The sequence below is a fragment of the Daldinia childiae genome (genome assembly GCF_008694065.1).
Source record: "Daldinia childiae strain JS-1345 chromosome Unknown Scaffold5, whole genome shotgun sequence".
Taxonomy (NCBI): domain Eukaryota; kingdom Fungi; phylum Ascomycota; class Sordariomycetes; order Xylariales; family Hypoxylaceae; genus Daldinia; species Daldinia childiae.
Genome location: NW_022984646.1, coordinates 2,567,671 through 2,592,092, shown reverse-complemented (window position 1 = coordinate 2,592,092; position 24,422 = coordinate 2,567,671). Strand labels below are relative to the sequence as shown.

Below are 24,422 nucleotides of genomic sequence, written 5' to 3'. Positions count from 1 at the left end.
CTGGGGTATCTAAGCCGGTAACGCCTGGTGTGCCCTTCTCTCTATGGTATAACCCTTCGGCTTTCATGAATGCCAACTTCCCTTCTTTCCTTCTGCGATGCTATGTATAATCCGGCACCTCCATGTTTGGCATACTTTCTCCCTACCGAGATTCTTGAATTTAGGCCCTTGGGGACCCGTCACGTAGTGATACTGGCCGAATAATCTCCACTGTCGTCTATCATCGAGACCGTATAACTTGTCACCCCAAGTTCCTTTATAATGGAACCAACTCGTCGGCTCATCAGCGTTTTCCTTCACCGGTTCTAGTCCGTCGTTATCTTTGGTAGTGGTATAATCATACCAATAACCTCTGAGATTCTTAGAAGGATCCCATAGTGGGCCTTTGTCCGTTACATCCTTAAGAATCCCGAAGGGTAAAACGTATGGATGGTTTCCAGGAGTGGCATACATAGCATGCGAACCAACGGCGCTATATATGACTGGTCTTTGTATCTCAGTCTCGTTTCCTCGTTTTTCAACAGCGTGCCAGGCGTAAGCTTGACCGCCTTCGTGCTCGCTAAAGAAAACCGCGCGGGGAACACCGGACTCAAAGCGCATCATGCAATGTTCCCAATCGCCAACATGGTTCCCGTATCGTGTACCTAGAACCGTCTGACCGAGGTTATAGGCGTAAAAGAAAAACCAGAAGGCGTCCACGATACCGGATCCTTTGTCTACCAAAACGAGAGTAGCAGGCGCACGAGAATATCCCGACTCGTCAGGTTTATTCTGTGCGTTCTGCTCGTCCTGTGCTTCTTGGGACATGAGTCTCTGCTGTTCGCTAGAATGAAAGAATTGAGACCGCCTTTTCAGCCGTTGCGACTGTGGTCTGCCAGCAGGAAGCTTCCGTGGGTCTGAAATTCGGTGTAAAGGATGATCGCGATCTACATCGAACCATGTCGTATCGTCGCTAAGCTGTTTACCAGGCTCAGTATCGTCGTCGTGCTCTTTATTGTCATCATCGTCGTTAAAAGCGATCGGCCTATTCATCTTACTGTGAAGCCAACGCGGGCGTGACTCTACATCATCCTTACTGTTAAGGTGCTGGAATCCTAGCTCGGAGCTAAACTCGTTCAAGTTGGCTAAAGTGAGGGGCTGTGACTCGTTAAGTGTCCATTTGTCTTCGTCTAGGTCCGGTACCACATGTTTGATGTGGTCAGCAATGTCGGAGGGCCAGAAGAATTCCTGAGAATAGAGGTGAACTAGCGGTGCGTAGTTCAGCACATAGTCTGGTATCCCCTTCAGCTGCCCTTTTTTCTTATTGTCACTCTCCTCTCTTAATATGGCAACCCCTTCCTCTCCCAGGAGACGCCTTAACTCATGTCGATGACCATCATCTTTATTTTTCGGTTTCGCTGGAGGATCTTTCTTGAGGTGCAGCAGACCACAGAGGCTAAACCAACGACAGGCCTGACGATCAAGCCAGTATGGAGATGTGTTGATCCATTGTCGGTCAGCCTCCTGCCTTTCCTTGTTTGGTGGAACGGGATTGAGGGCCCGAGGTAGTACGGTGACAATGACGACGACGACAGCAAGCACGGCGACGGCGATGGTGATTCGGCGGAGGTGGTACATCGAGAAAAGAAAATGTCGCCGATGCGTATAAAACGCCGACGGAAGATGAGATGGTCGGTGGTCGGTGGTCGGTAGTCAACGATCAACGGTCAAGTAGATGGTAAATGAAAGAAAGCGGTATGACCGAAGATACCGAAAGCGAAGATAAGAGCGCGCGCACTTTTGAGTCAAAAACGACAGTGATCCGAATGAAGGTCAACAGTTAGAAGAGAAATGAGAGGCGAAAGTATGTTAATAAATAAAAAGAAACACCATCAATTGACCCCCCATATCATGAGAGACTATTTAGAAAGACAACTAATACATAGTCCAGCTGTTATGTGTTGTGGCTAGTTGATAGTTGATGGAAATAGGTTAAGTGTATGGTATGGAAAGCCGAAAGAAGGAGTCCGATTACATGGGAAATACATGCGACCATCGGCGGGGCTTAGGTACCTTAGGATGTAAGTTTGGAATTCGGAGTCGAAGATGGTCGGGGCTTGGCATCAAACACCTTTCCTAAACGGTAGAAAGTGTCCAGGTATATCTGTTAGCTGGTACATGATCCACACATAAAAACTATATTAGAAACAGATGTATAACTGATCGTCCCTCTATTTTTAGTCCCTCCTAAACCCCTGCATAACAGCATGGTTTCGTGCCTTAGAACTGCATTAGGTGCCTAACAGAACGCAGTCAGGGATTGGTATCGGACTGAATAAAAGCAGTGATAGTCACCGATGATAGCCACATTACGCCACCACCAAGTCCAATAAGAAACCCACATGTGTCGATTTATTCGTCAAGAACTCGACTTTTTTACGCAACCCAACACTCAGCACTTCGAAACGTCACGCGGAAGAATAATGCGACTGTACTACATGAAAATGTCTTTATCTTCTAAGTCACGACTTCAATTTATAGAGTCCAGACCCTTTCTGTCTAACACTACGAAAATGCATAGACGCATCTGATACCTATCTATTATACATGCACTGGCAATACGATGCACAAGAACAGTCCACGTGTGGATCATCGGCGCTGTGACTTGTTTACAAAGTACATAGCATAGGTATTCTGAAGAAATCAAGTCTTGAGCGTAGAAACAGTATGATTATTGAGTTTGCCGTTTTCCGTGAGACTCGACATATTAGACTCAGCATTTAGCCTGCATCAACATCAATGACGTAGTAGCGGCTTATAAAGGTACCTAGGTAGTAACAAGACAGGATATCCCCTGAAGGTAGCTAATTAATTGGCTGTAAATCCTACGTAATCCAACCTAACACCATCAAGCCTTGCTTTTAATTATCAAATGATAATTCACGCAGTGGTAAAAATACTCAATCTAAACAATTAAATAATAACACACGAGGTAGGTTCGGTGTGTGCCAGGTGGGCTTGTGTTTGGGTGGCGTAGGTTGTGATCGTTTCTTTAAAGGGGATAGTGAAGCGGTCAAGCCAGGGGACGAGATCAAGTTAAGAAAGGGGAACTCCCTCCTATTGTACTATGTATAAGGGTGCATAGAGTGAGAAGGACAACATGTAGGTTCTAGTATTCAGATATAATAGCGACTCTATAAAATCCATATCCTACATAAGAATAGAGGAGTGCAGGCCTGCTGCTTGGCGGCTACCTCGAAGGTGCCTTATTCTCTTGACAATATATGTTGCTGATGACAGGTAGATTAGTCCTTCTCTTAATCTCTGGCGCAATTGGCTATTTTGTAATATCATTAGTTGGGTATCAAATTCAAATGTCAGGCGACGTTGGCATATTTTTGAATTATATAAGAGTCTAAGATGCAAGGACTCCAGGAACTGCTCTTCGCCTCAGAATTGGGTCAGAGGCTGACAATCGTGTTAGTGGGGGTCTTGGGTTTCGTCTGTCCCATATTTCCTGCTTTTGGTTCTCACTTCTCTGTTCGATAGATTTCTGTGGCTCTGGTAACGATACAATCCACAGCTGCGCTTGGTTTCTTCGCGCTTCTTCAGTCTCCCACGCACGATCCCATGTTGGGCTGTTTTGAAGAGGAACTATTATTGTTAGTATATTCTTGCCTCAACATAATACAAGGATGCCTTACTTGGACTAGTCGGGCCCTGTGATGGTCGTCTGCGCCTAGAAAACCAGCGGAATTTCTTTCTTATATTCCTCATGAATAGTATGCCATGGCGTACAAGACTATCAGCAAGTGGAAGAGAATCTGTTGACTCGGCATAAAAAAGGTCTTTGAACCTAGAGAAGACTTGATTCTGAAAAATAAAGTCATTGCTGAGAATAATGTCGCATGATAAGTCCTCGACGACGTGGAGGTCGCATATAAATGTCGTCCTAGGTGTTTCTTCAACTCCTTTGCTCTTAAGCGAGGAGATGCCGTTTATATAGTCGACGTATTTATTAAAGTCCAACCACTCTGATGCTGGCAATGCATCAAACTGCAGCTCTGCGTCCAAAACCATCCCGTCTGTGCGGATAGTAGATCCATCGATAAGTTCGAGTTTCCTCCTATATTTCTCTCCGCGATGGACTATGAACCCATTGCGGCGAACAAACTCCCCAGAAACGATCATAAGATCCGATCCAGTATCCGGAAACGCTGAGGCATTATGGCCGTTGATGGCGCAACGAAGACGGTCCTTTGGTGACTCGTCCATCAAGAAAAAGCCGGTTTCCTTTTTGTATGCAGGGGCGGTTCCGCTGGATAATGCGATGGTGGAATTCGGTTAAAGTCCTCGTCTCGGTAAGAAACTTCCTACCTAGCACCAAATCGTACACACTTTTTCGAAGGGCACAAAACTCGCGACGATAGGAATGGCTCTCTCCTTGAAATCTAAAGCGACCAATGGTCCGACCGATACTCTCAGCTACATGTCCTCCGGGGAGATGTATTGTCTGTGAGTTGGTGAATTTGATTACTAGACCATGTCGCCTCGCAAAGCTCTCAGAGACAGCATTTACTGCAGAGCCTGAGTCTGGTAGCGCATTGATAGGAATATCGTTAAAGAAACCCGGAACTTCGTAGTGTCTTATGCCATGAATACTAGACTTGTCTGGCGACCAGATGATTGGTGATTGATTTCGATAACTAGCTGCAAAGTCTCCCGTCAAAGACTCTTTACGTGTATTGTGGTTTTGCTCCCAAAGATAAGGATGTGACGCATGACATAAATATAATTCCTCAAGTGTTATAGAATAATCCGACTGCTCTTCGTTAGGCGATTTATTAAGGTGTCGTTGGTTGGTCAACAACTCCGAAAATTGGTCCTTTCCAAACATCCACGGATATCGATCTGATCTGTCCATTCCTTGAGGGCGATTGGAAACTAATGTAATAATAGGTCTAAAAGTTCTATCTTGTATATAACGCTGATTTTGGAAGAGCTTTTTAGGAAATGAAGTAGTAGGCGAGCCCGAGTCTAGGAGTCAAGTAGCGCAAATAAAATAAGGGGTGAATAGAGATTAAGTAATAAGAGTTGATATTGAGGCCTCGCAGGTAATCCCGATGCAACGTCAAGGTTAGGCAGTAATTGGGAAATTTGCTGGCTAGAGGCTGAGTTCTGGTTGTCCTGTCTTGTACTACCCACACCGTAGGCACTGCCGTAGCCAGCCACCCTTTTGAGTATTTGACATATTGGGTTACCTAATGGGCTAAATCGATGGCCTATCTATAATGAATTGGAATTATCTAATTTATTACGATGCATCATTCTTTATTTAATATTTGAAATAAAACTCCTGTCCATCGCTGAGCTACCTAGCCTGCTATCATATAGAAATGGAAAATGTGCCGGGAGGGACCGGATTCCCGCTTTTGGCCCAAAGAATAACCGTCAACCCGGACTACGAGGCTTTCATATTCCGCAAATTCGATCGGCTCAGCGCCAGGAATCTCCTCCACCTTGAAAGCAGGCTTGTATATCTAGAGTATAAACTAGATCAAGCGGATAAGCAAGCTGCACTTGGATCAGATAATGAGACACGACGTTCTATTCGAGCCTGGGAGGCCTTTGAGCAGAACTCAAAGGATGAAACCCGTCCTGAACACGATCGGATGAAGATGGTAGAGGAAGTTAGCGAGAGGTTGAAAGAATATCGTGAGATAAACCCCCACGTGTGAGTTATTTTAGCTGATAAGTGACGATAGAAGAGGCACTATTGCGTCAAAGCCAAATAGCAGCGCTCGAAAGGCCAAGGAAGCGAGCTTTAGACGTCGTAATCGACCAGTCTTATATAAATTTACATGACCCTCTCGGAAACAAGACCAGCCGCTGGCCAATTCTGGCGGGCCTCGCTGAGAAGAGACTCTCTGAACACAACCATCGAGATTGTCAGAGATACCCCTTGATGGTTGTCATACGTAGAGTGAAGTGAGGTAGAAGCAGCAGCGAAGCTGCTGTATAGTAGCCGTGTAGTAGTATGAATCTATTAACGCTTGACCTTTCTACTCTCTTTCGAGGGGCGCTGTGCGCCCCTTATATATCTATTCTATGTAGATCTATGCCTGATTCATACTAGTGCCACTTATACCCTGACAGAGATCTTGTCGCCCTTAGGCGGGCGCCTGAAAAGGACCTTCTCTCGCGGTTTCTGCAGGATCATTGGATGTTTAAGGTACTTCTTATCATTGCCATAAACCCTTTCAATTTCCAATATGCTCACGGTCGGAGACGACAAAAATTACAGATGAAACCGAACATATCAACGAGAATCATGTCACCTGGGTAACAACTACAATCAGCACTGTCGTGGCAGCAATTCTCCTGCTTGGTGCTATAGTTCTACTTCGCCTCCTGGATCAGGATAATGCACAGCTGGGAATGATAGCGCTGTTTACAGTCCTCTTTGCAGGTAGCGTTGCGGTCTTAACAAATGCGAGAAGGACAGAGATATTTGCTGCGACAGCTGCATATGCTGCCGTACTCGTCGTTTTCGTATCCTCGCCATCGTCGAATCACGAAATGGGCAATTGCACTTGTGAGGTATCTATACACTAGATTTACTATCATTGAAACATTTTCGAGATTGTTTGGATCGTTATTGCAATTTTGCATGTAGGGCTGGGAAGAACTCCAGCCAATCTTTGATAATAAAGTGACGCCTTTGAACTAGCTAACATGCTCCTCGAATAACTACGCTACGGTAAATAAAACTCATCGAATCTAGTAACTAATTAATGATGAAGGCAACATATATGGATAAAATAATGCCCTTGTGAATCTATAACGACCAACTTATCTCGTATAGTATTAATACGAATTGATTATTTTATACCGGGGTACTTTAGGTATGTACCTAAATTGTCCATGACCTAAGAGCTCATTTCATGGCTTAGTATCAGTAACTCTTACCAAGCTCGTAATAATCTGCTATAATTTCATCATACGCGTATTATCTATCACTTCATATGAACCTATATAATATAGGCTCAATGACACACCGGAAGCCACTGGAAGCCACCAATAAGGCTTCTTGCAGAAGTCTGGCTTCGGAGGTCTTAAGGGGCTTATGCATGAAATTCTTCTTTTAGAGATATCCGATAACAATCTGTTCTAAGAGATAGGGGTGGCTGAATATAAGTCATAGCAATAAATTACCCTTTGTTAACTTTATCTTACTACTTTGGATTCCTTTCAAACCTACCTACCCATTCAACATGAGATTCCTCTGTTTGCATGAAATAGGAACTTTGACGAGATGCTAGTTTCTCATGGAAGGTCACTACTATTAGAAAGAAATTATTTAAGATAATTAATCCTTTAAATTGAAACGAAATACAATTTTAATAGATTATTTCTCTCTAATGTAGATATAGACTTTGTAGTGTGAGGGATAACTATAAGGCCAGCTACCCACGTTGCCTCCCTCTTATTCACTCGTTTGATGCAACCTTCAACACGACTGTTCAATACCCCGTACAAATCATAGCATGCAGTGTAGAGTTGTGAGAGTATTTAAGGATGCACACGTGTGTTAGAATGTATCTACCTCTAAACTGGAAATTACTTTTGGGCTATTCAACCTCCAGTGGGTAGTGGATATCAGACTTCCCATTTAGTTCAATGCTACCTACAATTAGTGGACAAAAAAACCGAACACTTTAAATTTTAATATATTAAAATTCATTTAAATTTACAACGTTTAATAATATTATATTAAAAAATTATATATGTAAACTGATATTTATTTTATTTATTATATTTAATTTTAATTTTAGATTTTTAAAAAAGTAAAATTTAAAAATGTAAAAAATACATATTTATATAATTATTTATTAACCATTTTAAACTTACGTTATAATTTAAAATGTTTAACTTTCAAATTTTTCTATTTTTTTATTAAAAATAGATTTTATTTAATTATAAAAAAATATTATTTTTATATTTATACAATTAAATTTGGTAAAGTTATAATATTTTAAAAGTAGTGAGTTTAATGAAAAAACGTTATTTTATATTAAAATTTTATAAAATATATATATTTTAAAAATTTGTAACTTTACTAATTTATATAATATAATATAAAATCAATATATAAATTAATAAATAGTTATTATATTTATAGGAAATAGTAAATATTAATAATATAATTATTAAAATATTTATAAATTAATTAATTTATATATAATTATTATACTTTTATTTATATATTTTAATGGTTATTTATAAGATATAATAATATTAAAAATCATTATTAAATATTTATTTTAAATAATATTAAATTAAAACTGTTATTTATAGTTAGTTTTTTATAAAGTTATTAATTTTTGAATATATAAGTGTTGGAATAAATGTGCGGTATTTTTGTCCACTAATTGTAAGTACCTACCCTGGCATTCACTAGGTGTATGACAACCATTCAAGGGTATATCTGACATGGCTACCTATATTCAACATTTTCTTTTGCAAGGACTTAATCTTCGCTGGATATAGCTTATACGCTTTACTATTTTTTTGTTTTGATAAACTGGAAAACCGGCAAGTTTACCGACAGAGTCTTATCGCCATAATGCACATATTTCAAAAAGGTGTAAAATAAAAAGCAACTACCGAGTTTCAATTCCTTAGATAAAATCTAATTGGCCAAACATTTGATCATCAGGAAATTCATAGTAACTAACAAGGCCGCCACGTTTATAATCCCATCAGCCAAGCGTGAGGCGTCCAATCGCATCCCTCCAGCTACGCCTACCGAATGCGAACTTTAGTAAAGCAAGTGTGCGAGTCCGAGTTAACAGCAGACGCGCGCACAGCCCCAGGATGGCGCCAAATTTCTACGCGGGCAACCGTTTGGCTGATAATGGTCCACCAAAATAAAGAAATATACAAGATTCCCTAGTGGGATCGTGTGAGATGTACCTAAGTACATCTCAACACGTGACCTTCGGTCACGTGTCATTCAAACGCTCATCATAGATGAGTGTTTGTAAAAAAAATAATAATTGTATCATTAGATTTTATTCAATCAATCATCTATTATCCAACAGATCGTAGGATGATTGTAAATGGCAGCTTACGCTACTAGAATCTACGCAACGGCGTAGCAGGTTTGTAACTGTAGCTGATATGGTGTGGTCGGTGGAATTGGCTTCCGGCTCGTGCATTTAAATAGTTGAGGCGATAGCAACGGAGTGCAAGATCTTATAAATGCAGATTGCTATGCTCTCGATTGATAATAAATGTTCCGGTGTAACTTTACTGAACAATAATTACTCCTTTTCCGATATCAATCTAGTATTTTCATTCACTAGATTCATTTCCATCTCAACATACTTCTTGTCCCTTAACCCCTATTATTATAGGCCTTGATCTTCTCTTTGAAATGTCTGGGCCTCTACCTCCGGGCGTTATCACCTTCGGACCCGATGCCACTTGCACGCTGGATACCTGTCCGATCGAATGGACTGTTTACGGATACCGGCCTTCTCTAGCCGCTAACATTACCTTTATGGCCCTCTTCGGTCTTGGGGGAGTTTTACACGCAATTCTTGGCTTTAGGCGGAAGACATGGTGGTTCATGGGCTGCATGATCGTCTGTTCTATCAACGCTTGCATCGGGTATGGCGGTCGTGTCTGGTTATACTATGAACCGTTCAGTTTCGATGCGTTTCTGATGCAGATGAGTAAGTGGACTGATTATCCTAATTATTTTCCGGTGATCTTATGCTAAATCTCTCAATAGTTTGCATCACAATTGGTCCTGTGGTATGTAACGTTATTGGTCCTTTTTCTCCGTTCCATTTGGCTTGATTTCGGAGCTATTGTTTCCCGAGACATACCTAGTCTCCTAAATTCTATAATGAGGAGGCAGTTATTGATTCTTGTCATAGTGGTATTGTGCTGCTACATATGTGATCCTCGGCCAAACGTAAGTTAAACTTAAGTCTCCTATACAGTTAATTTAGGTAGCTAACTTGAACCCGTCACACAGTATTACATACTTTGCACCGTCTCTTAGCCGTGTAAAGCCAATTTTCTTCTATTTTGGTTTCATTACCTGCGACATCATATCCCTTGCATTACAAGCCGCTGGAGGGCTTTATCAAGCACTTCTAAAGGATCAAGCCACGTCGGAGTAGACCTTGCTCTTACAGGCCTAGCTTTCCAAGTCGCAACCATTGTCACCTTCTGCAGTTTCCTTCTCGACTTCATTATTCGGTATTTCCGATCCCCGCAGGGACGCAAGGCAGTGTCTATCATCGGTCTCCGATTGAAGATCTTTTTTGGATTTATGTTCTTTGCCATGTTCCTAACTGTCGTGAGGAGTGTGTATCGCCTTGTTGAGCTTCGCGAAGGGTATAGTGGCGAACTGATTAGGGAGGAGGGTTTATTTATGGATTGGAAGGAGTGTAAGTATGTTTTTACCTCTTCTATTGTTGGAGGCTAACACTCAGCTAGACTCGTTGTCGTGTCGTTCTACTTCTTATCCATAGGCCACCCTGGGTTAGTGTTTAAGGAAAGCACCAAGGAGAGCCTCGCAGCTAGTAGTGAGGACGATGTGGAATTGTAATGGATACTTACAATTGCTATTTATATGTTATGTGGAGTAATATCATGTCAATATATTAGAGTGAAGATACCATAGAGTTACAAAGAGGAGCCGGCATTACATAGGGTAGACGGGGCATTCCTAGAGAGAGTTTATAACTAGACTCTGTATCAGGTTAGGATATTCTTGTTTTGAATAAAATCTCAGATACTACATTGTCCCTTGGCTTATAATGTAAGTGATAAAATGGAAAATGTTCGGAGTTACCAAAGATTGTGATAACTTCGTATATCAGCAGTAAGATCGATTCCACAACTTCGAATTTTATTTTATTTGTCTTAGACCAAATATCGATACATACTACATGGTTTTTAGCTCGCCTAGTTAGTACCCATTCCCCTATAGCTTAGTAAAAAATACCCAAGTACTCTTCTCAGAAAGAAATATTTCTTTCCGGGAACAATTCCATTGTTAGTCGAAGGCTTTGATTCGACCTATAACATTTCTTCAATGCCTTTATACTTTGTAGGAGTGATGGTTAGATAGCATAATAACAGTGTTTCATATAGTTTACTGACTACCTCCCTTCTGAAACTCGAATTCACTGTTAAAGTATAATGAATTTCTCGTGCATTGATTGCACTCTTTGATAAACAGGCGATAAATTCTAAGCAATGGATTGACTATAAAATATGCTGAAGACCTATGTTAAAATTGGGAGATTAGAGTAGTATCGCACCACTTTGGCAAACATCGAATCATCAGGGCTAGGTTTATATTAGAATCTAGCAGTGATTATAGCCTCGTCTTCAAACGTTACTAATCCCTTGGAAACTATGAATAACGAAACGTCTGGGCCCTCTCAGGAGGAAAAGGTTCCCCAAGAAAACAAGGTAATCCACGAAGACAAGGTATACAATACGGTTCGTAGATTGCAAGAAAACCGCGTGGCTATCTTCAATGCCCGTAGCCAAAGAGTTACATCCTCCACCCCCACGGAGGAGGATAAGAGTCCTTATAATGCGTCCGGTACTGGCGGGGATACCTTTATGGGGAGCGATGAACCCTCTAGTCAGTAATACCAAAAAGATATGAAAGCAAAACTCAGTTGAAGAAGGTGCAGTAAGATGTTTTTGTCCTAGATTATACAGCAAAAGGCATGTTCTCCGTAGAGAATGTAACCTAGGAGTTAGGTTCCGAAAGTAGCTCTCCCCTGATAGGCTTCAGTAATAAATATCTTAGAAAAATTGATTTTTATATTGTGATTTATACTAGCAACAAGTGTATACGGTAGAAATTAACCTCGTGTAACTTAAAGTTGACAGTATTATTTATTTATCATATATAACCGCGTTATGTCTCATTTTTCCGTATTTGCAAGATATTGAAATAAAATCCGCATCGTAGTTTGTATTACTTCTTAATGCAAGCACTATGCTACATCTTACACTATGGACATGACTAAATTCCTTCCCGGAGCTTGATTCCTCTCATGATAGATCCATCGCGTTCGCGGAGGCTTGGCGTAAAAGTGTAGGGTTGCCTACAAAGCTATCTTCCCCAAGATGCCTATTTAGAAACTCCACCACATCGTCCCCCAGTCGGCGAATGGAACCAGTGTCCTCCGTTGGGATATTCTTTCCATTCAACCTGTGCACCAAATGCAAGCAATATATCTCGTAAACCTCGACCATTCTGAACTAGGACGAGCGGGTCATCGGCGCAGTGCTCGAGCAACACGGGCGTGTTTTGTACCACATGGCTATGATCCGGGACGCCTTCCAGGCCGAGAACGTTTCTAATCCCGGCTAGATTACGACCGGCAAACGGACATCGGCACGAGAATCCAACAAAGGCCCCGAGCCTCCCTCCCCCAGACGCGGGAACATCCAAGTTGAACAGGACATGCGCGCTCGTCGCACCGCCCATGCTAATGCCCGCTAGCACCACACGATCCCAGCGGCCCCCGAGCAACGCGGCCTCGTCGGCAAGTATGCGGCGGATAGCAGGCACGACTTCCTTCAGCCCGACGGCCTGGAGATCCTCGTTCGCAGCAAAATCGCGCACATCCCACACGTCGAACCATTGCGGCCACGTGTCGGGGGAACTAGCACACCTGCGGGTTGGTGCTTGGGGAAATACCCAGCGAAAGGACGGGAATGCGTCTGCAAGAGTGCGCCCGCGCGAATCGCGAGAGTGAGCTAGTGAGGCTGCGAAGTTGCGGGCGTTGTCGCCGCGGCCGTGTAGAAAGACGACGGTATGAGTGTGTGGCTTCGAAGGCGCTACAGTTATAAAGGGTATGTTATAGTAGTCATGATGAGAGAAAGCGAGGAAGTTGTTGATTTAGATTAATGTCAAGGAGATACACCTAACTTAGGTGTCTTGTGTTAAAAAGACTTGAAAGCGGCAGCCCTTAGGTTTTCCAAGGGCGGGAAATCAACAGGGGCTCTGTTCACAGCCCCCAATCCCTAAAACCAACACTATTAACCAACATCGAATAATATTTATGCCTAATAATTATAACTGTATAGGAGGTTTATTCCTTTAGCATTCCCCAGCTCTTTTTCTCAACTTCAAACTCTCGAGAATAATCTCCAACTTTTCTAAATACGCCATGTACCATATCGTTATATCGTTCCGTCCATCTAAACCCCTCAAATATCGCCTTCGTGTAATCCCAATACTCGGGATAGTACCCCGCAAACTCCCAGTTCACAATGCCCGTCACACCCCAACCAATACTTCCATCTGGTTGTATACTCTGGTTAATCAATATATTGCGCGGATTGAGATCCGCATGCGTGAACACAATTTTATGTCCACGCCGAGCAGGGTCGTCTGAGAATCTTAGCATCTGACTAAATGCTGCTTCGTCTGCAAATGACCCAATAGAGTCGGCACCCCGAATGCGGGGGTCCCTGCAAGTTTCGCCAAGAGTGTTGCATATTGCTCTGTCTGATTTCGTTGACTTAGGAATATTTCTTAATTGGTCTATGTAGTCCTTGAGCTGATTTGCAATTCGTTTCATATCTGTATCTAAGGCACGTTTTGACAGTGTGATAATGGAAAGCCGGGAACTCTCTTCATGAGGAGATAAGATCTGTTAGTCCAAGAGGACGACGAGTCGATAGCTATGTCAAACGCTTTTGGAACTGGGATTGGGTATGCCGGTAAACCATCTCTAGCGCATTGAACTCGTTGCGAGCGAAGTCATCGTCTCCGTCTACTTTCAAGTACAGCCCAAATGGTAATTTCTGGACCAGGGGGTAGCCACCGGGGCTTCCGTATAGACGTTGTCCAAGCTTTAGCAATGCCTTGTAACAAAATATCCTGACTGGTGAGGGGACCAGACGCCAAACCGAGAAGAAAGCGATCGCGCATAGACTTAACAGACTCCAAGAATTCCGTAGCGTTATATTCGATTGTTGTGCCGAATGGCTTATTGATAGACTTGAGGGTTGATGTTGGGCTTCCGACGAAAGCCTTTCGTAGAGGTCGAGGTATTGGATACTTTTTGATAATCGAGCCTGGGATCCGACGAAGCGGGGGTCGACCTTGATGATGCCCGACCGCGAATGGTCACCCAATAACGGACGTACGCCGTTGACCTCAATTGGGTCCTCTGGTCCGATGGGGACTTGTTCGACTTCATACTATTGCAACCTGTTAAGCGAGGGTATGATAGGGATCGCCAGTTGCAACTTACCTCAATCATGGATGGGTGCAACCTGTTTAACCTGACAATCCCCGAAGCAAATGCTTTAGCTGTAGATTTTCGGACTAGCCAGTGATTATAACAAGGCGAATCGCCTCCAGGATTTCTAACGTAAGATAACCACCAATCCCGGTATGGTGGACCGAAGAAAGCACCGAGCATGTCAGTGATGCCAGCCTTTCAAGACTAGTTGTTAGCTTTTCTATCATAACAGGTAGTTTATGCAATAGAGGTAGACATACCTTATCTGTATCCCAACCAGATGGAACCGGGAGAATTGGAACGACACAAGAGGATCACGCAGCGAGCCAATCTTGCCAGTTACGCAACACTTTCCACCGTCGCGTCTTATAATAGCATGCTTCTCAGCAATACTAGGCTGTGGTGGAGTGCTGCCATTTTTGGCAACTGTGGCTGTTAGAGCAATAGAGGTGAAGATTTAAGATAGTTAATGAACTTACTAGACTCACTATATAAAGCCAATCATCTACTAGTGAAGAAGCCTCGCCGAGTTCCAACTCTTCTCACATACCTTGCAGCCAGCTCGGGGTAGAGTGCCGAAGAGACATTGATTCAAGTAGTGGACCCGACGGTGTGTGGAAGCCTACAGGCTTCAATAAGTGACAATGCGCTTTTCACCTCCTCATCATCAAGGTTGCTCATATCAAGGATACCCATACTGAAATCGGCCAACTGAGTTGCGACAAACAGTGACTGGGAAGAGGATGGCAATCATGAGAATTATGACAACTGAAGCATTTAATAATTAAAACAATACCCGGGTTGACCGAGTTTAAGAGGGCTCCTATGACTTGTTACATATGAAAATTGAGAGTTACTACATATTGGTGGCTGTGGTCGCATTATGCGCGCGGTTAACGTGCCGATGAAAAAATTGCGCCGCTGCCGCCACCCTTGCTATCGACGAAATGCGCCTGGTTGTTTACCTGGATACCTCCTAAGAAGTGGATTTATGCTCGAAGAAAAGGAAAAACAAAGCATTGGAAATATTGTAAAAGGTTCGGACTTAAAGAATGGTAACTCCCAAACAAGAGTTCCTATAATGCCTAAGGTTGTTAGGCTGGCAGGGGTTCTAGAGGGACAAACGAGATAGGTTAAACGTGGGGTAGCTTATCTAACTGTAAGTTTATACATTCACGATGTTGAACTTAGCTACTTAAAATATCAACGATTTATATTACTGTGCATACTGCTCATGATTTTTACAGATGTTATAACGCCGAGTATTTTAATTCTAGCATATAAGTGAATATATTGAGGTTGAAAGCGGGAGTTTCCTGTATACTAGGAGGCCCTTGTTGCATAAATGCTAACTTGATTATGTAATCTCAGACGGCATATATAACCCTTATTATACATTATAGGTAATCTTTATATCATGTTGACTCTTTTTGATAGTAGAACTTAGATTAAAATATCATCACATCTCTTATTAATAGCTTGCCTTTTGGCATTAATAGTCAGCATGTAAGAATGTTATATTATCCTCGCCGTGGTCAAAACTGTAGCCGTCTCTCGGGATTGCTCGGCTTTCCAAAAAATGTATTAGGTACTCATCTGGATACTATATTATAAACCACACACATTTATTCCACTTCCCCTCTAATACCTTGGAGTGAGCATTGATTTAGCTTTACACAAAATTACGTATAGGTTATTTGTAGAGCATGACCGTCCCTGTATTGCAGGGAATCGGTTTTGGCATTGTCTTTATATTATATCGATATGGTGAGTCACTTATAATTGAGTAGTTATTATAAATGTTAAAGTATACGGAAATTTGAAAAGCAATGTATTCCGATTAAAGCTCTGGAAAATTGTCAGATTGAATAGGCTACCTGCCATTTGCCATTCTAATGCGACGGGGAGTCACGAATGAGAGTTCATCTTTGTAAGTTGCGTGTAACATAAGGGATGCTTTAAAACTTCTAGACTTACAGTTTGAGGGCTTGTACGTTATATAAGTATCATTCAAGTGCAATCTGAAAGAGTTCCACGTGAATCATTTGACGACTATTCATAGATACCTACCTATACTTTCGTCAGTGATTATTTACGATACTTAGCTTTGCAAACCCTTGATGCTAATTAGAGCGCCTCTTAGCTAAGAATTGAATTCTCATACATAAACCCACTTTCTGATTTTTCGCCTTTTTTATTTTTGTTGGTTGTTGGCTGATGATTATGAGTGCTGACTGAGCGCCCTCCCTTTTTTCCTCGAGCCCCTGAATCGATCTCTTTTCTAAAACAAGAGTTGCGAATCTCAGTGCATTGAATTCCTTGATAAGTTTTATTATTTCTTAAGTCTGCCTTAATAAAATTTCTACATTTGCTTAGTTCGGCTTTCAAAACCTGTCCGGACATTTGAGGGAAGAATTTGCCTATATAAAAAGGCGAAGGGGGTATTCCGCGGAGATATCTCGTCCGGAGAAAGACCCACTTATTCGGCATTCGGGAGACGGAGTCAGGGAGCCACCGTGTTACTTGAACCAGCGCGTTGAACTCATCCATTTTGGGAATTTTCGTTACCCAATATGACGCCAGGTGGACGGCCAATTGGTCATCGTGTCTTAATTATCCCTGGCAAACCTTGAATGTGTTAGTCACGAACTGTAAATATTCAATCCCTTAGTTCGCCTTGGTTCTGTTCGTCTGCTGGTTTACCCATGACACCATACCAGCATTCACCTATGGAATGAGAAAGAAAATTAAATAGTACAATGCCATTGGCGCCAACGAAGTTTCGAGTTGATAAATACGATCTACTTACCGCCGACGCGCTTCCGCGTTGTTGGCGGGTCGTCGTCGCTGACATCTTCTTGTTGTGTTGAGAGATATATATATTTTTTTGGCTTTGCGTTCTTGATACCCAAACGCTACCCACTCCAACAACCCCGATTAGCCTGCCTGGGACGCAAATGCCTCTCCAACCGACAAAATGGCACTTCGAAATCGACCAGTACCTTAATCAATGGATACCAGCTGCGCCATGGGAGCATTTACCATATCCTATCGCCCATTTCTTGGGCCATAGACCAGAGCCTCAGCGACCACTGGGCAATATTGTCATGATTTTTTGGGCATTTATTGGAGTTTTCTGTTCCCTGACCATCATAGAAGCGGTGGGCCATGCCATCCCCTCTTTTGAGGAGCACGGTACCCCTATGATTATCGGTAGTTTTGTGAGTTCCGACCGGTTGTTTTTTTGAGATCTGTCTCATTTTAATTTGCAGGGGAAAGTTGACTAACATTTGACCCAAGGGCGCCGCTGCGGTTCTCGAATTCTACGCCATCGAGTCCCCTCTCGCGCAGCCTCGCAGCGCGGTCCTCGGCCAGTTGTTTTCATCCTTAATAGGCGTTGCCATTAGGAAACTTTTTGCGCTAGGTCCTATGTCAAATGAAGTTACCTGGGTCGCCGGGTCGCTGAGCTGCTCTTGTGCGGTCGCATTTATGGCTCTAACTGGCACTGTGCATCCGCCTGCTGGAGCTACAGCTCTGCTCGCTGTAATTGATTGTGAAGGTGTAGCGCATCTAGGATGGTTCCTGCCACCTGTTGTCCTGTTAGGCTGCGTCTTGATGCAGTGTGTGGCTTTACTTTTGAATAATATCCAGAGGCGGTTCCCCGTTTACTGGTGGACCCCAGCGGAGGTTGGCCGCAGGAAGAAGCATCAGCAGCCGCAACAGCATCAAATATCGGACGAGAAGAGCAGCAACAGCGATAGCGGTAGTGATAATGGAGCTAAGCTCAAGATTACCACCGCACGTCATATGGAAGAAGGGAAAATTGTTATAGAGCCGTCAAAGGTGATTATAACAAGAGGACATGTGGTTATTCCGGACGATATGTACATATCGCCCGAAGAGAAGATGTTTTTAGAGGAATTGAGCGAAAGACTATAAATTATGAATTAAGATAGGCTATTCTCTTTTTGTCTAGAAGATGGATAATCGCGTATACTCGGTCAGTAGGTGTTATATATACCCTTCCTAAGTGGATTTTGACTTCATATTTGGTAACGATGCGAACTTGCCGTGGTGTGTAGTTGAATTTATAACTCGTTACACGACAATTGTGCCACTCTGCCACCGGAAGATCTCATTGTGACACCCGCCTCGGTTCGGATGCTGATATTGTCAGGGGGTTTATACCCAGGTGATTGATGTCATACACAGAGTGAATATCTAGGATAGGTAGACCAAAAGGATGATATATTGAACTAGTAACGCCTGGCTTCTACTCTTTCGAGAGCGCGTAGCGCCGTATATAGTAGAAAGACCCCTGTAGGCCTCCTTACCCACTTATACCTTGACAGATATCTTGAAAAACATTACCCACAGTGCCATTAGCCGCTAGCATACTCCGAGTCTTCCCCGAGCGATGTCTACGTCTCTGGTACCCACCAAATCGTATGAGGCTCTGATCGGGTTTCCGGGAATCTGGATACGAGTTTAATGCAGTAATACTTGGCGTCTAGCTAGCCGAAGAACTTAATTGTGATGTAAGTGATGAGGTAACCCCTGTCAAACGCGTTGCATACCACTCGTCGACTTAGCTAATGCAACACGCAAAGTCCTCCAGCACGGCATTATACTTCTTGGAGTCCACAAGATAGAGCATCTGGGATTTCTTACCCCATAATATCCTGTGTATTAGAATACGATAAGAGTAAGTGGTAGGGTGGTCGCCAGAACGAACCAGGCGTTACACGGATCATTAGAATATGTAAGAATGAATAGTAACTGATAGTGGAACGTTGTTAAAAGGAATTTTGAATGCAGTATCCTTAATACTGTCGTAGTTGATGAATCAACAGGGGCATCTCTAGGAGGGGAGATGACACATCAGGTTCAGACTTTGCCGAACAGGGAAGGGCGTGGCTAATCCATAGAAGCCTGCTAGTCGCGGGCCGCCCTCTTAACACCCCCCTTTGGTGTCCTGGTTTTCTTTTAAATCCTTCGAGGCATAAATCCGTTTCACTCACCGGTCCTTCTTTATATTTGGGAAGCTTTTCGTCCTATGCTTCTTTCCGCAGGCAATTTAAACACTCAGTGTTAGACTCATGCACTAGGCTTGGTTTTCGATGAAAATACTTTGCTTCTCCATTACTAGCACAGGTGTTTTCAACTTCATAATTGATACTCCGATGTTTGCAGAGTTTGTGGGATGTTTTCTTAGCCTGACACATCGCCAATAAAATTCAAGTTGAGGCCTATATGGTACCTTTCGAAACTAACCTTCTGTTCCTCAAAGAAGAACTTATGCACAATAGTATACGAGCATGGATAGTGAGTTTAGTTGAAGAACAATTAGCGAGATCTAGACAGATTTTGACACAAAAAATTACACATAACTTAGTAAATAAACCCGAATCCGCGAAATGCCCGAGTTTATATTGATATTTATCATTTTCCTTCTATCTATGATGATATTGTGCTCATGATACAAAACTGATTCTCTCGGCGCTCGAAAGTACAAAGTATATGGGGGTACTTGCAATCGAAGTCTCTCAGAATCAGCCTATGCTGCGCTGTAACCAATTTCTTTGCTATGTGAGAAGGATATATGAATGTGATATCACAATACTAGGATGAAAGAAACTGAATGTTCTGGTATCTTGGATTGAAATGATCTGCGCTCCCCAACTCCCCCTAAGTCCTAAAACTGGATGGTCCCCAACAGAAACAGACAAGAAGGTACATTAAATATAGACGGCTCCGTTGGATATGTAATTGTTTATTTTTTCCTTGCCTTCCCACGTGTAGTCTTCGTAGGTTGTCTCTTTAATACGCCCTGAGGTTTTGCAGAGCTTCTGGCAAAGGGTCATCCGTACATGCACGTTTCTACATCTAATCATAGATAGTATTCCTAGAGTGAGTTACGATATATCATATTATCTGGTCGGTTCCCAATTTTTAGGTATTTTACCATTAAACTTTAAGCTATTTTAATGAGATTCTATACTGTCCAACTTCGTACAACCTGAGTGTCGCTGTAATAGAGTTTAGACTATCCTCTTACAGTTAGATAGTGATCTCTATGTAGAGCAGGGGGCTGGTGCCCCATATATTCCTTCCCAAGCAACAATCTTATTGGCTGTATTCAACTCAACGAATCAACAGTTCCTGCATAGCTTCTAGCGTCATCTCATTTACCTTTCTGCTCAATTTTTTTTTTCCTTCTCTAAACTATTTCTTATTTCTTACCTTTCTCCTCAGGTATTTAGTTACAGCATTCATAATACGGACAGGACAGGATTTACGTCGAGGGTAATCAGTCTATCCTAGACAAGGTCGAGATTAGGGAAACAGATATTATTTGGGTGCCTCGAGTTCGTGGCTTGAAAAGACTGGTAGCACGCGCTTCCATTGCTTCACAGTCGAAGTATGGCCGACGATACTGATGCAGAGGGGGGTAAGACCCCCGTAACGACCAACGCAGATCACGAAGCAGGGACTCAATTAGAAGAAGGTCGGCCTGCTCGCGTGGAGTATGACATCGAGAGAGTAGAGGCAGTTTATAGGAAGTTAGATCTTCGCATCATTCCAGGTAAGAACACCGGTTATCCTTTGATAGCTTCTTAAGCTAATTCAACCGTAGCTTTCTGGATCCTGTATTTCCTCTGTTCCGCCATACGCTCTAACATCGGCTTGGCACAGACGATGAATTCGAATGTCGGACATGATTTAATGACGATGCTTGGGCTTTCATCTAACGATGTCTCCACTGCCCTGGCTCTCTTCTATGTATCTTATGTCATTTTCGACTGCCCCTCAAATCTTGTCATGAGCAAGCTAAGCCCTCGAGTTTGGATGGCTAGAATCGTTTTTGCCGTGGGCGTAATAGGGGCTTGTTTTACTGCCGTCCGGTCTGCTTGGAGCTTAAAGTAAGTCTAGTATTGTCTTAATTCCTCTTTCATCGAGTTGGCACAGGGTGCTAATCGTTGACGTAAGACTATTGCGATTCCTACTTGGTATGGTGATTGCTGGCATGTGGCCTGGAATGTCCTATTACTTGACTCTTTTTTACCCTCCTTCTCGGACTGGTAAACGAATCGGAATGTATTTTACAGCTTCTCAGATCTCGGCCGCCGTGGTGGGCTTGGTATCGGCGGGATTTCAACTGATGGACGGCGTTGGTGGCCTGGTCGGTTTCCAGTGGATGTTCCTTATCTATGGGCTTCTTGCTGTGCTCCTTGGTTGGACCTTACTATGGTGGCTACCCGAACGTCCGCTACCCCCAGGACAACGAAGGGAGCGTTCTAGTTTCATGAAATGGCTTCCCCCGACCCCTGAAGCTCTGACGGGTGAAGATGCTCTAGTTCACTACGAAGACCTCAAGCGAGTCTACCACTCAAGACCCTGGACTCTCAAGGATCTAGGTTACGTCCTGATCGACTGGAGGCTTTGGCCCCTAACTCTTATGTATTTCGGCGTAGTGGGAGTCGGGATAGGCACTCAACTCTACGGAACGGTGATCATCCGTGGTATCAATCCATCATTCACTGGGGTACAGCTCAGTCTTCTCTTCGCCCCTATTTGGATCGTAAGTCTGCACTTGCTAGATATATGCCTTTCGGCTTCTAACTTCGATAGATGGACTTTTTTGCAATCCTTCTCGTCACTCCCATCTCGGATCGATTTCACCGTCTACGTCCCTTATTCTTCTCTTGCGCTGTGTGTATCCAAATTGCCGGCCTTCTCACTGTTACCTTTGCTCCTACCTCGAACCCTTGGGCAAGGTATGGAGGTCTTCTCATGGTGGGCTTCGGCCTTGGTCCGACGGTTCCTATTTGTATGACTTGGACCAATGAGATATTCCAACAGCGTCACGGGGAGGTCGGTGTAGCTGCTGCATCGGCGTTAGTCTCGGGTCTTGGAAACCTCGGTAGCATCACGACGACATATGCATATACACAGGTTGGCCGGCAGACGCCGCTCCCGGGCCTCATCAGTACCGCCGAAGCAACCTGGTCATGATTGGTATTCTATGCGTTAGCATCATAAGCAGCATCGTTATGTTCGTCGCTCTAAAAATCATTGGTAACAAGCCTAGCCATAAAATTGGTAGCAGTGGGAGCTCCACAATTGACAGCATGGATGGATTCCAAGACGGTGCGGCCCGCCGTGAGCTTCAGCAACGCGGGTTTGGTCGCATGTGGTGGCGAAAGAGAACATAGCTGTATACTCTGAAGATGGGCTATTTTCCGCTGCGATCTTCAACAACTAGCAGCGCAGCTATCAGAAACCACTTGCTCTTCGTGATCTAGACAGTTCAACCTGTTATTTATACCTTTCCCTTCATTCTCACTCGACTTTTTACGACTTCTTAATACGAAACACGCCCATTAGAGGTTCGATACGCACATGACACGGAGAACAGGAATTCTCATGGCGAAAGTGCCGCTGCGCCATCGCTAGGATTGGCGAATCCGAATGAAAGGCGGGTGAGGCGACAATGCAGGAACGCTATCGCTTTTTGCCCGTCTTGTGGGCAGTGGCGTACACGGAGGTTTGTTTTTGGTGCTTTTTGGGCAATTTTCTTTCATTTTCTTTTGGGTTTGGCGCACTCATATGATACCCCATCTGTGTTTTGAATACGCTGTCATTCGAGAGCCTCAACCAAAGACTCGCCAGCGACAGTGCTTCTACGCCATCGCTTGGGACGGCGTGTTGCAGCCGAGGCGGGACCGGCGACAATGCTTCTGCGCTATCGTTTGGGAACTCGTCTCGTGGGCATTGCTTACACACGTTTCTTCGAGTACTTGGAATATTCATCGTAGGATAAGAGGATTAAGTAGCTTGATTCTTCGCTCGCTACCTCACTATACATTACTAGGCAAATACTTTTAGCCTTACACATATTATCATAACTCCTTCGTGCCCCTCCGACCCATAGTGATTAAACATTTCTATCTTCAGACGCGGGTATCAAATACGGTACGGTATTATCACCGTCGTGGTCAAACAACGATTGCGAACTAATATCAAAGCCCCAATCGGCCTCCCTTAATCATAGACAGTTCGGGTCCTAGTGGCTCCAAAATCTGAGCTTCCCGAGGCTTAAGAAACATGGGCTCGGTAAACTCCAAGTACTCTTTGTAGTACGGTTTGGTCATTTGGTGCTTTAATACAGGTTAGGTTTGATTCTTACTCGTCTCATTCAACGGTTCAGGGGCGAGGCAACGAGAACTGACCTCTAGGAACCATTGTATATCTTTTGACCTATTATCTGGTTAGTATATATTATGACAACTCTTTTAGGGTGACGATGTACCAGTTTTCGATCCAGGTTAACTTCCCAGGCTCTTCCACGGACTTATAAACTTCGAAGAAAAGGCATTCGGGCTCGGCAGCTACAACGTCGAAGATAGCTTTAAATGCAACTAAAAATCTTTCGACGTTCTCAGGCGCAATGTGCACTGTTACGTGGAGGCTAATTCCCTTTGACGGGGGCGTGGCCTCACTCGTAATCGCCGTACTATTGTCTATTCGCTTCTCGTGGACTTCGGTGTCCATTACTTCTGCGGGTAATGCGGGACGCTCGATCGTGTTGATGGGGGTGACAACGACATGGGTAGACTGTCTCTTTGTAGTCTTATTCTCGCCTTTTTCTCTTTTGCTTCCGTTGCGGCCAAGAGAAATGTTACTATTTCTCCAATGCTTAAGCATCGAGCTTTTAATACTGCTACTCATCTTGGGATATATAGTTGAAGAATTTCTGACCGTCGTATCAACTCTATAAAACGAAACATATTCTAACATTAAAGGCTTATTCAAGCTCTACACCCTCAGTATATATGCTTCTGATGCTACGTTGGAGAAGACACTGGATGGCTTAAAGACAAGGGGCGGAATCGCGGAGCGCCAAGAAATATTTGACATTTTGTCAGCGACCGGGCTCACGATCTAGAGCCAGGATAGCAATGGGTAGCGTGTTGTGGGGACCACTACAGACATCTGCAAGGGACTAATTTTCGACTTTCGGACTCAGCTTCCAACACGCGTAGATTCCTTCTAGAATCCATGCGATTAGTTTCATACGACGACCTGTTTCCAACACGATGCAGGCACACGTTCACCAACAAATCTATGCGTTGCGTC

The 24,422-nt window shown here is 43.4% G+C and overlaps 7 protein-coding genes across 8 annotated transcripts; 3 read left to right on the top strand and 4 right to left on the bottom strand.

Annotated features, from left to right (window-relative positions):
• Positions 1-63: 63 nt before the first annotated feature.
• On the bottom strand, positions 64-1,617 carry GL218_05840 (putative vacuolar protein sorting-associated protein TDA6; the record flags this gene model as incomplete). Its single annotated transcript, XM_033582532.1, has 1 exon — positions 64-1,617. The coding sequence occupies one exon, from the start codon at positions 1,615-1,617 to the stop codon at positions 64-66; it is 1,554 nt and encodes a 517-aa protein (XP_033434540.1).
• A 3,758-nt stretch (positions 1,618-5,375) lies between these two features.
• Positions 5,376-6,594, top strand: GL218_05839 (uncharacterized protein; the record flags this gene model as incomplete). The annotated part of the gene is made up of 2 exons (XM_033582531.1): positions 5,376-5,694; positions 6,284-6,594. The coding sequence occupies 2 exons, from the start codon at positions 5,376-5,378 to the stop codon at positions 6,592-6,594; spliced, it is 630 nt and encodes a 209-aa protein (XP_033434987.1).
• Positions 6,595-12,154: 5,560 nt separating this feature from the next.
• Positions 12,155-13,079, bottom strand: GL218_05838 (Acyl-protein thioesterase 1; the record flags this gene model as incomplete). The annotated part of the gene is made up of 2 exons (XM_033582530.1): positions 12,155-12,867; positions 13,067-13,079. The coding sequence occupies 2 exons, from the start codon at positions 13,077-13,079 to the stop codon at positions 12,155-12,157; spliced, it is 726 nt and encodes a 241-aa protein (XP_033434986.1).
• Positions 13,080-13,121: 42 nt separating this feature from the next.
• Positions 13,122-13,439, bottom strand: GL218_05837 (uncharacterized protein; the record flags this gene model as incomplete). The annotated part of the gene is made up of 1 exon (XM_033582529.1): positions 13,122-13,439. The coding sequence occupies one exon, from the start codon at positions 13,437-13,439 to the stop codon at positions 13,122-13,124; it is 318 nt and encodes a 105-aa protein (XP_033434900.1).
• A 3,800-nt stretch (positions 13,440-17,239) lies between these two features.
• GL218_05836 (uncharacterized protein) lies at positions 17,240-18,221 on the top strand (the record flags this gene model as incomplete). Its single annotated transcript, XM_033582528.1, has 2 exons — positions 17,240-17,503; positions 17,583-18,221. 2 exons carry the CDS (start codon positions 17,240-17,242, stop codon positions 18,219-18,221), a joined length of 903 nt encoding a protein of 300 aa, XP_033434899.1.
• Positions 18,222-20,705: 2,484 nt separating this feature from the next.
• Positions 20,706-22,498, top strand: GL218_05835 (Vitamin H transporter 1; the record flags this gene model as incomplete). 2 transcript variants are annotated; one of them, XM_033582527.1, is made up of 5 exons in its annotated part: positions 20,706-20,868; positions 20,920-21,205; positions 21,273-21,864; positions 21,915-22,113; positions 22,239-22,498. In XM_033582527.1, 5 exons carry the CDS (start codon positions 20,706-20,708, stop codon positions 22,496-22,498), a joined length of 1,500 nt encoding a protein of 499 aa, XP_033434902.1. The 2 variants fall into 2 exon arrangements, with proteins under 2 accessions (XP_033434902.1, XP_033434903.1); XM_033582526.1 differs by having other exon boundaries at positions 21,915-22,291; positions 22,375-22,498.
• Positions 22,499-23,305: 807 nt separating this feature from the next.
• On the bottom strand, positions 23,306-23,837 carry GL218_05834 (uncharacterized protein; the record flags this gene model as incomplete). The annotated part of the gene is made up of 3 exons (XM_033582525.1): positions 23,306-23,443; positions 23,516-23,543; positions 23,596-23,837. The coding sequence occupies 3 exons, from the start codon at positions 23,835-23,837 to the stop codon at positions 23,306-23,308; spliced, it is 408 nt and encodes a 135-aa protein (XP_033434901.1).
• Between the last annotated feature and the right edge of the window lie 585 nt (positions 23,838-24,422).